The sequence below is a fragment of the Salvelinus sp. IW2-2015 genome, unplaced genomic scaffold (assembly GCF_002910315.2).
Source record: "Salvelinus sp. IW2-2015 unplaced genomic scaffold, ASM291031v2 Un_scaffold16450, whole genome shotgun sequence".
NCBI classification, from domain to species: domain Eukaryota; kingdom Metazoa; phylum Chordata; class Actinopteri; order Salmoniformes; family Salmonidae; genus Salvelinus; species Salvelinus sp. IW2-2015.
In genome coordinates this window covers 294,051-310,619 of record NW_019957592.1, presented here as the reverse complement: position 1 = coordinate 310,619, position 16,569 = coordinate 294,051, and the positions used below count along the sequence as shown (strand labels likewise).

General features: G+C 41.5%; 1 protein-coding gene across 4 annotated transcripts in view; it reads left to right on the top strand.

Annotated features, from left to right (window-relative positions):
• Positions 1–14,810, top strand: part of LOC112080719 (sodium/calcium exchanger 1-like) — a 45,521-nt gene extending 30,711 nt beyond the window's left edge. For all 4 annotated transcript variants that reach the window (XM_024146562.2, XM_024146561.2, XM_024146560.2 and 1 more), the window contains 5 exons: positions 3,154–3,222; positions 4,038–4,165; positions 5,109–5,208; positions 7,706–7,978; positions 9,327–14,810. In XM_024146562.2, the coding sequence (XP_024002330.1) occupies positions 3,154–3,222; positions 4,038–4,165; positions 5,109–5,208; positions 7,706–7,978; positions 9,327–9,703 (947 nt within the window). In that variant the 3' untranslated portion in view covers positions 9,704–14,810. The remainder of the gene's footprint in view (positions 1–3,153; positions 3,223–4,037; positions 4,166–5,108; positions 5,209–7,705; positions 7,979–9,326) is intronic.
• The last annotated feature ends 1,759 nt before the right edge of the window (positions 14,811–16,569 follow it).

The window sequence follows — 16,569 nt, the reverse complement described above, 5'->3', positions numbered from 1 at the left end:
AAGCTATGTCTTACAATGGTGTGACTGCTGTCGGCATCCAAAGACTATCCAATTTGAATAAACGCTTGGAGGTAAGGATGACAGCAGTGGTGTAGTCTTCGGCGATACGGATATCCCTTATTGTTGATATCTACATAGCGCATTGATGTGAATCACACTGCTGCTCTCTCATTTAGCTATTTGCGCCTTACGAATTGTGGTTGTTGTGGATAGCTGCTCACAAATCTAAATGTGTATTTGAACCCAATAATGGTTTAAATTCAAGAAGTTCAAGCTGCCTATCAATCATTGTTTTTGAAACCAGTCAGTGAAAAATGCACTCTTGCAACAGCTGCATAGTGCGGATCCCAGCCTATGGAATAAAAGTGGGGCTTTTATTGCTCAATCTAATTAATTCTGATTAAAAAAAAWWAWAWKTAATCCACAGGCCTAATGGACACACTGAGCGCATTCTCTGGTCCTTTAACAGTTGGGTCGTGAACTGTTAATGGTCGAGTCACACTATTCATCAGGGTTCAATCAGGTCTCCTGGGAATGAAATTTCCACAAGCACTTTGTACTTACTCAACTGTATACAGTAGGCTAATTACAGATAAGGTAAATATAACAATGTAATGAAAACGAACTAGCTACATTCTGGTTCAAATAATTTCATGTCTCCAGAAACTTGAATTGAATTCCCCCTATTTTACAGGAAATAGACATTCATAAAGCTTACACACTTGACACACTTTAATCATGGTAATTCAGGTATTACAAATGATTCATGAATGGTTTATGAATGTGTTCTTGTTGTGTTAGGTGTGACTAGTTGTAATATCATATCACCTAACATGTCTGGCGATTACTGTATGTGCTACAGTACAGTTGAAGGCAGAAGTTTACATACACTCAGGTTGGAGTCATCAAAACTTGTTTTTCAACCAGTCCACAAATGTCTTGTTAACAAACTATAGTTTTGGCAAATCAGTTAGGACATCTACTTTGTGCATGACACAAGTAATTTTTCCAACAATTGTTTACAGACAGATTATTTCACTGATAATTCACTGTATCACAATTCCAGTGGGTCAGAAGTTTACATACACTAAGTTGACTGTGCCTTCAAACAGCTTGGAAAATGCAAAAAAATAATGTCATGGCTTTAGAAGCTTCTGATAGGCTAATTGACATCATTTGAGTCAATTGGAGGTGTACCTGTGGATGTATTTCAAGGCCGACCTTCAAACTCAGTGCCTCTTTGTTTGACATCATGGGAAAATCAAAATCAGCCAAGACCTCAGAAAACAAAACCTCCACAAGTCTGGTTCATCCTTGGGCTGTCTCTTATACACATCTAGATGTGTATAAGAGACAGGTGTACCTGTGGATGTATTTCAAGGCCGACCTTCAAACTCAGTGCCTCTTTGTTTGACATCATGGGAAAATCAAAATCAGCCAAGAGAAATTTCCAAACGCCTGAAGGTACAACATTCATCTGTACAAACAATAGTACGCAAGTATAAACACCATGGGACCACACAGCCATCATACCGCTCAGGAAGGAGACGCATTCTGTCTCCTAGAGATTAACTTACTTTGGTGCGAAAAGTGCAAATCAATCCCAGAACAACAGCAAAGGACATTGTGAAGATGCTGGAGGAAACAGGTACAAAGTATCTATATCCACAGTAAAACGAGTCCTATATCGACATAACCTGAAAGGCCGCTCAGCAAGGAAAAAGCCAATGCTCCAAAACTGCCATAAAAAAGCTAGACTACCGTTTGCAACTGTACATAGGGACAAAGATCGTACTTTTTGTAGAAATGTTCTCTGGTCTGATGAAACAAAAATAGAACTGTTTGGCCATAATGACCATCATTATGTTTGGAGGAAAAAGGGGGAGGCTTGCAAGCCGAAGAGCATCATCCCAACCTTGAAGCACGGGGGTGGCAGCATCATGTTGTGGGGGTTCTTTGCTGCAGGAGGGACTGGTGCACTTCACAAAATAGATGGCATCATGAGGGAAGGAACATTATGTGGATATATTGAAGCAACATCTCAAGACATCAGTCAGGAAGTTAAAGCTTGGTCGCAAATGGGTCTTCCAAATGGACAATGATCCCAAACATACCTTCCAAAGTTGTGGCAAAATGGTTTAAGGACAACAAATTCAAGGTATTCGAGTGGCCTTCACAAAGCCCTGACCTCAATCCTATAGAAAATGTGTGGGCAGAACTGAAAAAGCGTGTGCGAGCAAGGAGGCCTACAAACCTGACTCAGTTACACCAGCTCTGTCAGGAGGAATGGGCCAAAATTCACCCAACTTATTGTGGGAAGCTTGTGGAAGGCTACCCGAAACATTTGACCCAAGTTAAACAATTGAAAGGCAATGCTACCAAATACTAATTGAGTGTATATAAACTTCTGACCCACTGGGAATGTGATGAAAGAAATAAAACCTGAAATAAATCATTCCCTCTACTATTATTCTGACATTTCACATTCTTAAAATAAAGTGGTGATCCTAACTGACCTAAGACAGGGAATTTCTACTGGGATTAAATGTCAGGAATTGTGAAAAACTGAGTTTAAATGTATTTGGCTAAGGTGTATGTAAACTTCCRACTTCAAATGGATGTCAGTGGTCACTCCGGTCCTGAAGATGTACTGAGTGTGCAGGCTTTTGTTCCAGCCCAGCAATAACACAGTTGATAGGACTTAGCCTACACACTTCATTCAGCTCTTCGGTCTGGGCTGGGATTAGCTGATTCAGGTGTGTTAATGGTGGGCAGGAACAAAACTCTTCACATTCAGTAGCTCTTCAGGAGGAGTGTTTGGATCCAATGCTATATGAAAAACAATATTTTCAATCAAACACAGTCACTGGTTTTCCCCGGATAACTTTAAAAACATATTTCCTCTATAGCTGCCACTTTAACAAAAGTCTCAAAGCAAATGTACTCAAATGTATGTACTCAACAAAGTAAAGTTTCCAGTGGGATCAAAGAATCTCAACAGCTTTTCAATTGAAACGTGCGTTCCTCCACCATAATATTGTGAAATATATTGGATAGTGTTTTTGACTTATCCGGAAACCTTGGGAAACTGTTTTTTTTAACTAATGGGGGCTCTTTCTGCAATGAACTTTGAACTGTGAACTTGTCCCTCAGGCAGGGACGTCTACCGGAAAGTGCAGGGTAGGGATAACCCTGTCCCCGCCACCATTATCAGCATTGCAGGTATACATCCTCCCTTTGTCCTCTCTATCCTCCCCTCACTTCTCTATCGTCTTGCTCTCTTCTATCCTCCCTCTCACCATCCATGTGCCGGTGTTGTGTCAAAGGCTGTGCGCACGCCACTGTCTGACTCATGAGTTCTCTGTCACGGCCGTCTCAATACTGCCTCCGACTGGTAATCTCTGCGAAATAACAGTCTGCTTTTTTATTTCCAGTGTCACTCTGAAAGAACTTCCTTTCTTTATCAGCTCAGTACGTCTCTGTTTCTGCTTCGATGACTAGCTTTGGGCCAGTCAAATGACTAGATTGTCACAGCGACGCTAATAGTCAGTATCATGCAGCTATTGCACATTTGCCTCTTTCACACACCTTTGTGGCTTCTCCTACCACAGATCGTTTATGTAGCCTGTGAATGCACACTTTTCCTAGTCCTCACTTTATCTTTGCTCAGTTAGCATAAACAGAGCACAAGAAGGTACACTTGCAACAGAAACCTGGACTCAAGTGACATTTTCACACTTATGAGCCTCGCAAAACAGAGCCAAGCTGAACTGTTATGCTCGGGCCAGGTTATGCATCCACCACAGTAGCTGGAACTGTGCTAGAAAGGATTATGGGAAAATAAAATATCCAAGGCAGCATAGTACTTAGCACAATATTTTGAAAAGTGTAAAGGTTTTCAAAGGCAGGTGTTGAACAGCTACCTTGACCACTCACGGAAACACATGAATGTTCTCTTATGGGTATCGTCCGTGTCATGGCCGCTAACCACCCAAATGTGTTCTCTCTCCTTTCCTCTTTCCCCCTCTCACCCTCAGAGGAAGGGGACGAGGAAGCTCTCTCCAAGAAAGAGGAGGAGGAACGCCGCATCGCTGAGATGGGCCGGCCCACCCTCGGGGAGCACGTCAAACTGGAAGTTGTCATCGAGGAGTCGTATGAGTTCAAGGTACGAGACCACACTTCCGCTTTGGTCTGTTTCTGAGGCGCTCTATTTTACTAGATTAATGACTACCTTTTGGTTTGTTAGAAAGAAGTTTCCTGGTTACTAAAATGTTCCCCTGATTTTAGTTTTAGTGACACAAAAAAGCAATGTATAGTGTAGAGAATCGTTGCAATATCTAAAACGCTGTGACATATATTTGGAATAACCCAAAATATTGTATTTTCAGCTCTTGAAGCTGACGTACAAAACTAAAACAAAAAATAAGCAAAAACAAAACTTATAGAGGGGAAGCATAGCATACCGCACAAAGAACGGATCTACCGCTTACCAGACTTGCTTTCAATGAGAATGACAGATCATTAACTAGCATTTATATCGGAAATCTGCCGTGTCGCGCACAAACCTGCAAATTGTACCTTTAATAATAGTAAATCACAGCTTTGATAGGACCGTAAAACAACTAGTGGACCTTTAAAACCACCCACTCCACCACTTGGAAAGGGAGGGAGTAAGACAACCAGCTGCACTTGAGATTGTATCTCCCATTACTTACAGTAAGTCGTACCTCTGGTGTCTTAAGTGGTATCTCCCATCTGTCAATCCAAAAGGTGTACTGATACTGTAAGTTCCATTTTCCACATGAAAGAGACAGTGATCAGGATGAACATTTTGGAATTTGAGCATTAAAAATGTCTTTGCAGTTTGGGGTAGTTTTAGGGGTAGGAGTCAGGGTATGTTTTGAGGTTGATATAGGGTATGTGAAATGGTTTGGCTCACAGTCTGCCCTGATAAATCAAACTGGTTTGTCTTTATTGTATTTTATAGACTTGTACATCATGTTCACCGCCAAGGTGTGTTCATTGGGCATGTATCTGTGTTTGTGGAATGCTAAATAAGCAGGTTTGAGGATTAATAGACTGAAATATTATCTTCTGGTGCCCCACAGAACACAGTGGATAAGCTGATTAAGAAGACCAACTTGGCTCTATTGATTGGAACCAATAGCTGGAGGCAGCAGTTTATGGAAGCTATCACAGTCAGCTCTGGTAAGCAGATCAATCAATCAATCATTTCATTGGCAGCCTTTTATAGAAAAGTGTTTGTAACAAATTGCCTAACCAACAAACCAGGCCTAAACCCCAAAAGAGCAAGCCACAACTAGAGTGGCAGGGGAAAACTCCCTAGGTCTAGGAAGTGCAGTAGGAAGAACCCTTCAGGGTAGCCTCTTAAACATCACACCAGTCTGCGTCCCAAATGGCATCATATTCCCTTTATAGTAAATTTTAATTTTTATTTTATTTTTTATTTTGGTTTGCGCGCACTGCGCCCGGCCCGCCACAGGAGTCGCTGGTGCACGATGAGACAAGGATATCCCTACCGGCCAAACCCTCCCTAACCCGGACGACGCTAGGCCAATTGTGCGTTGCCCCACAGACCTCCCGGTCGCAGCCGGCTGCGACAGAACCTGGAGAACCTGGAACCTGCAGCTAGCGCTGCGATGCAGTGCCCTAGACCACTGCGCCACCCGGGAGGCCCAGTGCACTACTTTTTGACCAAGGCCTAGTAGTGCACTATAGGGAATAGGTTGCCATTTGGGACGCAAACCTATATTCTGATTCTTGGACAACAATACGGGATGATGTATTCAGAGCAAAATCAAATCTTGTCCCAAATATGTTATTTTCCTTTCAAATCATATTTGTCTTAATTGGCTACACAATCACCCTAGCCACAATGCCATCTGCCCAGATCTTAATTGGAACGCTTTTTGTAATTAGCGGGAACTGTGAAGTTCCAGTAGCGGCGCCCTCCAAAGCACATTCCGAAGCACTGTTGATTTATCAGCGAAGCAGCGCCGAAGCACAACGAACTCATCAAGCAACACACATACACACACACACACACACACACACCCCCCCACACACAATCACATATACACACATCTCACACATCTCACACAAAGTTCCACTGAGAGCCTGAGTGGAGATGGCTAAGCTTGTTAGCCATGGGAGTGCACTCCAGAGTAGATTCCTCCAGGGCTAGTAATGAGATCATTAAAAAGTCCATGTAATGAATTAGTATGTAATGAATTCATGAATTCTAAACTACKTGTGTGTGTGTGTGTGTGTGTGTGTGTGTGGCCGTGTGTTTGTGGCCATGTCCAGAATCAGGCTTTCCTACTATTTACTTAAACTGCATATTGTGTGCTAGTACCACATACTGTTTAGAAAAAAACTAATTCGGTWAGCAACAAATATCAGCATACTAGGCTCCTGAGAATGCATCATCTAATGAGCAATTACGTTTATTCCCGCCATTCGTTCTTTTTTGGTACAGCACGTCCCCTCAGCTGATTATCAGCTGAAGATTATCTTCCTCAAAAGTGTCCAGTGAATTCTAYTAGCTGACAAGCTGAAATTAGTATGACATCCTGCCATTTAAAGCATACAAACATTTTGAAATTTCACATAATATAAAATTCTATAAAACAATGCCTACTATTTAGAATGCAAGTATGGGTATTCAGACACGACCATTGTGTGTGTGTGTGTGTGTGTGTGTGTGTGTGATGTTGTGTGGTGTGTGTTGTGTGTGTGTGTGTGTGTGTGTGTGTGTGTGTGTGTGTGTGTGTGTGTGTGTGTGTGTGTGTGTGTGTGTGTGTGTGTGTGTGTGTGTGTGTGAGTGTGTGGTGTGAGTGTGAGTTTGTACTCGTGAGTTCTGAACAGTGCTAATATCCGGGCAGACCCTTTCCTCTGGGAATAGGCACAGAGTCTTTGCCTGCGGATGGGCTATGGTTGATCTCATCCCTAACCTGTATGTTTACCGTAACACATATTCGATTGGAAACAAAACAAGGCAGGACATGGTCAAGCTGGATCTTTTTAACCACTATGGCCTCCTGTCCACTCAAATGCATGCATGAGCACACACACGCACCCATGCATGCACGCATGCATAGAAACAAGCATTGAAACAGGTATTGAAATGCAGGCCTATGTCTTGAGACATACTCATGGRCACGTGTATTGTATTAGCAAAAATACACACAAATACAGACACACACACACACACACTCACACACACACACACACAWACACACAAAAACGTGACCATTCCCTGCTCCCATGCAGAGAAACGCATTCAGATGGATTTTGCCCATCAGCTATTTTAAGCCACGCTGTCAGTCACCCTAATGAACTCTCCCATGGCTTCAATGAGTAGAGATGTGGCTCACTGTCCTGACTTGATGTGATGAGAGRCTTCATTGTTTGTGTCATGTGGAAATTCACTCTCCACACAGTCTGTAGGGAGTGGAGAGAGTGGGGCTAACGGCTAACACTACTAGGAATGCCGGAACGTCTGTGTTTTAATTTAGAATGGACTAGTGGTGGCAAGTTTCTCCTGGTCCACTCACAGTTTAAGACTTGATTACATTGCAGAGAAACTTAACATTGTAGCAGAGGTTTTAAACATGTTAAATGTTGAAATTGAACTACGAAGTCGGGGTTACAACACATCTTTCCTCCCCTCAAAATGTCTCAGGCGATGATGATGAGGACGAGTGCGGCGAGGAGAAGCTGCCCTCCTGCTTTGATTACGTCATGCACTTTCTCACAGTCTTCTGGAAGCTCCTGTTCGCCTTTGTGCCGCCCACCGACTACTGGAACGGCTGGGCCTGCTTCGTGGTCTCCATCAGTATGATTGGCCTGCTCACCGCCTTCATTGGAGACCTGGCCTCCCACTTTGGCTGTACCGTGGGCCTCAAGGACTCCGTGACCGCCGTGGTGTTTGTGGCGCTCGGGACGTCTGTGCCAGGTGCGTTCCATACATGCCGCAATACACACAGACATGTATACACACACACAGACACATTCACAAACGGTGGGTCTTATTAGGACTCTGTCACCAATCTAGTGTTTGCGGCATTGGGAGGTCAGGTTAGTAACATACACCATCTAACTCTACATTCTCATGACAGGGTTTTATCACAATTAGGCATTGTTTTATCACAATTAGGCATTTATCACAATTAGGCATTTATCACAATTAGGCAATTAGGCAATTAGGTTTTTATCACAATTAGGCATTGTAATTTCCTTTATTACTCAATGAAGAGAGAGAGAGAGCCAACCACACACACAAGTCAGAGTTATATTATAAAATCCATCTTTAATATATATGAGCTTCACCAAAGCCCTTTTTTGACTCTCAGATCAATTCAGTGTCTATCAATGAATTCTCTGAGAGTCCTTACAAAACAATTCTTAGTTTCATTTATAGCCAAGATACACCCCTCTCAACTTACAAAGAACCTCTTACTTGAAAGAGTAGTATCCCATAGCTAGACAGCATCAGCTATAAATCATCGTTAAGTTTGGTCTCCTAAGACRAGGTTTCAATCTCATGCTTGGTACKTCACTGTCTACCAAAACATTACCTCATCCAATGGCATATATCAATTGTCAATTGAAATACTCCCATCTCAAATACACCCCCTCCTGGATAAGCTCAGAAAAGACAGTGAGCCTCTTAGGTCATATACCAGATCAAGATAAGGGCAACCTCAGAGGGGACATACAATGGTTCCAAACACTGCCTTACTCCTTCCCCCCAAGAGAAAAGTACGGAGTGACTGGCGTACAGACATTGTATGAGATAACTAACTGGTTCCCCATTAATAACGCCATCCCTTCACATGGTTTAGGAATAGTTACAGACGCATTCCCCTAAGAAAACAATGTTCCATTCTGTCCTCCTCCCATTCTGATATTCTACATAGCACCACATGGTTTAACAGATATTTAGGTTTAACCTGACCTCTCCCCTCTCTGGGCCCCAAGTGATTTTCCCTATCTCAGAAGGGAAAATGCACTTCCAACCCTATAGTCCAAAGGGCATCATTCTAATGACAAGTATCTCACAAGCATATGATGAAAATAACATCTTATCTATCTATGTTACCTAGCTAAATCTGATTCAGCCACGACATCACTCCTAAAAGCAGTGCTTTGTATGCAGTGTTCTTTAATAGTACACTATGTCATATCTCTTGTCATGCATGGACATCTAATTTTGGATCCATGTCACCCTACCACCTACCACCATTCACAATTCTTCCTTTTCTTCCTTTCCCTTTCTCTTCATCTCTCTCTCGCTCCCCCAGACACGTTTGCCAGCAAGGTAGCTGCAATCCAGGACCAGTACGCCGAYGCCTCCATCGGCAACGTAACGGGCAGCAATGCCGTCAACGTCTTCTTGGGGATCGGCGTGGCCTGGTCCATYGCCGCCATCTACCACAATTCCAAGGGCAACGACTTCCGGGTGGACCCGGGCACCCTGGCYTTCTCCGTCACCCTATTCACCATCTTCGCCTTTGTCGCCGTGGCCGTGCTCATGTACCGGCGCCGACCTGAGATTGGGGGCGAGCTGGGTGGGCCCCGGGGCCCCAAAATTGCGACCACCTGTCTCTTCTTCAGCCTGTGGCTYATGTACATCGTATTCTCCTCCCTGGAAGCGTATTGCCACATCAAAGGCTTCTAACTTCTCTATAAAGAATCTGAAAGCAAGATTCAAAAAGCAATAGCTTCTAGAGTCTTCAAAAGCTTCAGAAAGATCTTCGAAAGCTTCTTAGTCTTTGAAAGCTTCTATAAGGTCTTATAAAGCTATTCAAAAGTATTTGAAAGCTTCTAAAATAAAATTGAAAGATTTTTTGTCTTTGAAAGCAAAAAAATAAATATATAACCATTTTATTGCTTTCATCCAAGGCCTCTGAACTATGTACGATTAAATCCAAGGATTTGGAGGCATTGACGTGTCACATCCAAGGTCTCCTACGCCATTGACTACCACCTCCCTTTATCCTAAATCTAACAGCCATTTACTGCCACATCCAAGACATCTGAAGAATCCACTAATATAACTAAGGCCTCTGAACCAACACCAGCAGGATGGTGGCCCAAATATTTCAGACGTGAATTATATATATTTTTTTWAACTATTAATTTAGTGTTTGTCCTCTAGCTCCTTTAATCCTGTTGTTGCAGCTTTATTTTAAATGGAAGCTCTCTGTTGACTTGCATTGGATCAAGACTCCTAAGGCTGTGTATCCAAAATGTAATTTCAGATGAAGCAAAAAACTTGTGCTTGTTTGGTTATACAGAACTTCAAAGCTATGCCTAAAAGTGGTGCTGGCTGGCGTCCACAATCTATCCAGTGCCCCCCAAAAATACACTAGACAAATATGTCATAATATTCCTGTAACACAGAAACGTGAGTGGTTGTTTAAATGCGAARGGCATATGGATGATAACTACATAGTTACTGAGGTAAATACCTAAATGAGACTATAACTCATTTTATGTCTACACAGTACTGTTGCAGTCATGACTGCATATCCAATATTACAGAAACTAAAGAAACCTTTCCTTACTAGAAGAATGTCTTGATATAAAATGTCACTAATGCACATGTTATATATTTTTTTTAAATTCCCCATGAAACATTTATCAGCAACAATACTATTACACTAGACAAGTCAATAAATAATTAATTAGAGGTGAAATAAGCATTATGTCTTTGTGAAATGTATTTATATCCTATATCTTCTATGATCTTTCTTTTAATTGTGTTAAACATATTTAATTCAGTCGGCTTTGTCTGCTAACGGACCATTTTTACAATGAAGAGATTGTGAGAATGTTATACAGTGRAGACAGTGTAAAGAAGACCACAATACACCGAGATGTTTTGTCAGAAGGTGATCTGAATTTTCACGAAGATACATTTAACACAATTTACAAATTAAATATCATTGTAAAACAAAAACTAAACTAAGTTGTTTTATCAACAAAAAATATATAATTGGAAGGAATGAGCCTCGATATCTTTCAGTGAAAGCTTTTTGAAAATGTTTTTAGGAAAATGAATCAACCTTTTTCTAGCGTGGTTGGTTGAGTTGAAGCTCTTTTGATATTCTTATCAGACCTCATATGACAAGAATTATATCCTAAGACAAGGATACAGTATGGATCTTCCATGTTTGGGTGAAAAGGACTTCCATCGTAGTAAGAAGATAAATTCCAGAAAATGTATAGTATGCCTTGGATGGGCAACTGCCTTGGATAGGCCTGCGGACCAATACATCATTATTTATTTTTTTAAACACATTCTTAGGAGCTTAGTCGGGGTCTCAACTTACGGTTGAGAGTTAGAATAATAGAATACACAAGGTGAAATTTCGAAATTTGGTTGTGCATCAGCAGTCACTCAATTAGCCCATGTCTGCTAATTGTTTTTTGATTGGTAAGTTAGTCTAGCGGCCAGCTATCTAGACTTGTAGTAAGCATGGTCGAATTACCAAACAGAGTAGGGCCCATTGATTATCAATTATAATATTAAAAACTGATAACATTTACCTCCACCCTATGGCAAAATTGGTAGAATTGCATGAAATTAGCTGTAAAACTGCTATTTTTTCTCTCCACCCCATGGCAAAATGAATAGAACTGCATTCAATTAGATGTAAAATAAAAAAAATATTCTCTCCGCCCTGTGGCAAAATGTGTAGAATTGCAGCAAACTTGCTTTAAAACGTCAACATTTTCTCTGCGCCCCATGGCAAAATGTGTAGAATTGCAGGAAATTTACTTAAAACTTAAAATGTTTCTCTTCGCTGTCACGAGGGGTTCGCTAAAATGTTTTGTTCGCGGGGGGTGGTATGGACATCCATACCACCCCCCGCAGACCCACGAGCCACTGCAGTCCCTCATGATGAGTTCCATTGCCCATCCCTGTAGTACGCTATCAAGATCTCCAAGACAGAGACTGCCAATCCTTTTATATATGTGATGTCACTAGCATCTTCCATTTGGTTTGTTAACTACCGCAGGTGACAGAGAAAACAGCACAAACTCTACAGTTGTGCTTTTTTCATAGGAAAGTCCTCAAGAATTTCTCGTGTGTCAAGTTTAGTCATACATTGTTGTTGATTCCTTGTCCGGGTGTGCGGCGATGTTCACTTTAGCGCTGTGGTGAGCATAGTGTGCTAGTGTTGTCTATACCTCTGTCTGATCAATCCGCAATGTTGGATTATCAATGTGCTACTTGTAAACTATATGCATGAGTGTAAACATAACTGTATATAATAAGCCGTAGTTATCATTAACATTAGGGGACACATTTTGATCATGAGCAGTAATGGATTTGGGTTCATTAAAGTTTGTTTTTGTGTGTTTGCTCCTAGAACAATGTAATCTGAAAAACTACACTTCTTTTCAAGTAATGTGAACAAGTCATTTTCTTATTTGTATGAAAGGCAATATCTCATACTCTTGTGTTGATGAAAGTTATTCGTACTGTCCAAAACGACATTGCTTCTGCTTGAGTTTGCCGATGTCGAGTTTGAGGAAAAGACGAAGCAGTACTTTGTCTGTGTTATGTTTTTTGTATATAGTGTACAGTGTTGTCAAAGTGAGGTAGTTGGCCTCAATGTTGAACATATAAGATTCAAGCTATTTATTTTCCTACCCTTTGGGGACACAAGAATAGCTAATGTTGAATGTTTGAATTGACTTTCACCCCTATTTTCCTCTATATTTCTGAATGAGTCTGGGTGGTTCTCAAGGTCCCTGTTGAGGCATTTTTATCCTTTCTTGCAATGGAAGTTGTCTTGTCGTCATTCAGGGGCCTAAACGAATACTACACACCTACTACAGAGTGAATTCAGCCAAACCTAAAAAAAAGAAGTATCACTTTATCAGTATTGTGTGAATGCATGGTATTGTAACTTCTTACACAGTTTTGACTGGTTTAAACAAAACAAAAGGAATCGAGACCAATTTTTTTCTCTCACATTAAGCACATTSATTCACTATCAGGATAGCTGATGCGTAAAAAAAAAAGCCATATTATGGCTTCTGTTTATTTMACCTTTCTCATTGTTCCTATTAGTGATGTCTCACACACATTGACAATATTTTATTGATTCACTCTTCCTCAGCTTGTCACAAGCCTAGGCCCGTCTCTAGACTAATTGTTTTATGTATTAACATTGGTCATACATACTGTGTAGCCTGGTCCCCTTCTGTAACTGTGCTGTAGCCAACTTTCTATTCTTCTATCCTTGTCAAGYTATACATACACTACATATACATATGGAAACCCCTTCAAATTAGTGGATTCGGCTATTTCAGCAAACACCAGTTCCTGACAGGTGTATAAAATCGAGCACAAAGCCATGCAATCTCCATRGACAAACATTGGCAATAGAATGGCCTTACTGAAGAGCTCAGTGACTTTCAACATGGCACCGTCATAGGATGCCAACTTTTCAGCAAGTCAGTTCATCAAATTTCTGCCCTGCTAGAGCTGGCCCGCTCAATTGTAAGTGCTGTTATTGTGAAGTGGAAACATCTAGGTGCAACAACGGCTCAGCCGCGAAGTGGTAGGCCACACAAGCTCACAGAACGGGACCGCCCAGTGCTGAACCGTGTAGCGCGTAAAAATCGGCTGTCCTCGGTTGCAACACTCACTACCGGGTTCCAAACTGCCTCTGGAGGCAGCGTCAGGATCTTCATGAAATGGGTTTCCACAGCCGAGCAGTCACACACAAGCCTAAGATCACCACGTGCAATGTCAAGCGTCGGCTGGAGTGGTGTAAAGCTCACCGCCATTGGACTCTGAAGCAGTGGAAATGCGTTCTTTGGAGTGATGAATCACSCTTCACTATCTGGCAGTCTGACGGATGAATCTGGGTTTGGTGCATGCCAGGAGAACACTACCTGCCCCAATGCATAGTGCCAACTGTAAAGTTTGGTGGAGGAGGAATAATGGTCTGGGGCTGTTTTCACGATTCGGGCTAGGCCCCTTAGTTCCAGTGAAGGGAAATGTTAACGCTACAGCATACAATGACATTCTAGACAATTCTGTGCTTCCCACTTTGTGGCAACAGTTTGGRGAAGGCCCTTTCCTGTTTCACATGACAATGCCCCCGKGCACAAAGCGAGGTCCATACAGAAATGATTTGTCGAGATCGGTGTGGAAGAACTTGACTGGCATGCATAGAGCCCTGACCTCAACCCCATCGAACACATTTGGGATGAATTGGAACGCCGACTGCGAGCCAGGCCTAATTGCCAAACATCAGTGCCCAACCTCACTAATGCTCTTGTGRCTGAATGGAAGCAAGTCCCCGCAGCAATGTTCCAACATCTAGTGTAAAGCCTTCCCAGCAGAATGGAGGCTGTTATAGTAGCAAAGGGGGGACCAACTCTATTTTAACGCCCATGATTTTGGAACGAGATGTTCGACGAGCAGGTGTCCACATACCTTTGGTCATGTAGTGTACATCCTGTATGACAAGGAATGAACACAGWGAGGAGTTGGCAAAAGCGCAAACAGACTGGACCACCAGGCTAGGTAATACGAGCACCATATTTCTCTCAGAATGCTTGGTTCTAGGTTTCATTGTGTGTTTTATTTTATTTATCAGGGTTTTTTGGTTTAAATGTATTTGTTTGCTGTTCAAATGTATTTGAATGTCATAATTTTTCTTTCATTGTGCACCCAAAACAGGAGGGAYGTACACAATCTGTAATGTGTACCAAGGCTGAATTAGTTCTKTCACAGAAAATAAAAGTTTTGAAACCTAGCTTGTCTCAGGGACATCAGTAGAGTTGTTATTGGTGTGTACATGATTGTGTATGATGTTAGGAGTTGGGTATTTGATCAAATAGATATTTCTGATAAACAATAAGTTGGCTCCCCCTTCTGGTACATTTAGCTGATACTGTATTGACAAATGCTTAAGATACATATTACTGTATTCGCTTACAGGATTGTGACTTTTTGCCCTTCAAAAATGTTTAGATTTTTACCATTTTGAAAAAATGACAAAATATTAATCTGATTGTATAAAATGTCCTTTAAACGTCTCTGTGTGTGCAGGTCAACCAGAAGAGATTCATGAAATGGCAATCTGCAGTTCAAACAATAACAAAGCGGTCACCCTTTAGTCGGGGCTATGGATGCAAGGACTGACCATCAATGAGATCAAAATGATTGTTTTAACCATGTTTTGAAGCTATACAGTGTTTCTTTACAATTAAACACACTTATCTTTTGGGTCCTGATGGGGTTAAAGGACATTTTATACAATCAGATTCATATTTTGCCATTTTTTCAAAATTGTAAAAATCTAAATATTTTGGAAGGGCAAAAAGTCCAAATCCTGTAAAGGAATACAGTAATATGTATCTTAGACCAGGGGAGAACGACTGCCCCCTCGCGTTGAGGATTTCAAGATGAAGGCCGACCGAGGTACTGCAGGCTGCATTCGCATCTAAATTGTCCTTCTAACTTCTTCTGTGTGCAATTTCAAAAGAATCAGTTGAAGGACATACACCTAGTGTATTAGAACCAATTATTGGTACCATGATTGTGTTCAATGTTTTTTTATATATCCATGAATATTGACCACATAGATCGCCGTTTCCTCATTCACTATAATGGGGGATTGTGTTTTCTGGAAACAATACCTGCCGTGCTTCGGTCGGCCTTCAACATGAAATCCTCAATGCTATGGGGCAGTCATTCTCCCCTGACTAAATGGAGAGGAGGCAGCACTGAGCTAGCCTGCAACGTCACTTCCTAGAGAGGCGCTCAAACTGCACATGCAATGTGTCTTAAAACTCCTTCGTGTAGCAAGATGGTGACACGCTGAAATGACACCTCTTGATCTTCAAATGCGCCACTGAGCATTCTCATAGGAAACAATGGGGTGACGTCATCGATGGCTTCGTTTTTTAGTCTGTGGGTTAGACAGTTGAACTATGCACATGAGGCATTTATAGGTTATATTCTTCAAGAGTCAATGGCTTTATATTATTCATTTAAAAGTCCACAAATGGAAATAGCAGTTGCAGATTGCCCAGCTGATGGAAAGGATGGAAAACAGAGTGAATCCAGCCATAGAGGAAGAGGTTTTACTCAGCCCAAAATCTCTCCATGAAAATAAGCCCACAAAGTGAGGTCAAGGAGAGTGTCAAATTTGGTCAACAAAAAATGTAATTGCTAATTTTYTAAGTGAGGCTTATTTGACCGAAAAGGAGTTTCGTAATGGTTAGGTTAATAGGAATGCACTGATATGGATGCATATGGTATTTCGGCAACTTTGAAAAAAAYTACTTAATATAGGAGTTGTGCCTGTTGTCATAAAGATAGATAGAGGACTTATCATGGATATAACCTGTTTTAGCATGGACACTGCAATGGGGAGCTTCCACGATTTTAAAGTAGCCAACTGGGTGGGGATTCTTATGAGTTGGGACAATTGACTACTTTAAAATGGAGTCTTAATGGTTGCTGCCCATGCTGTCACAGACGCTATGATGGCACAGATACAAATATGA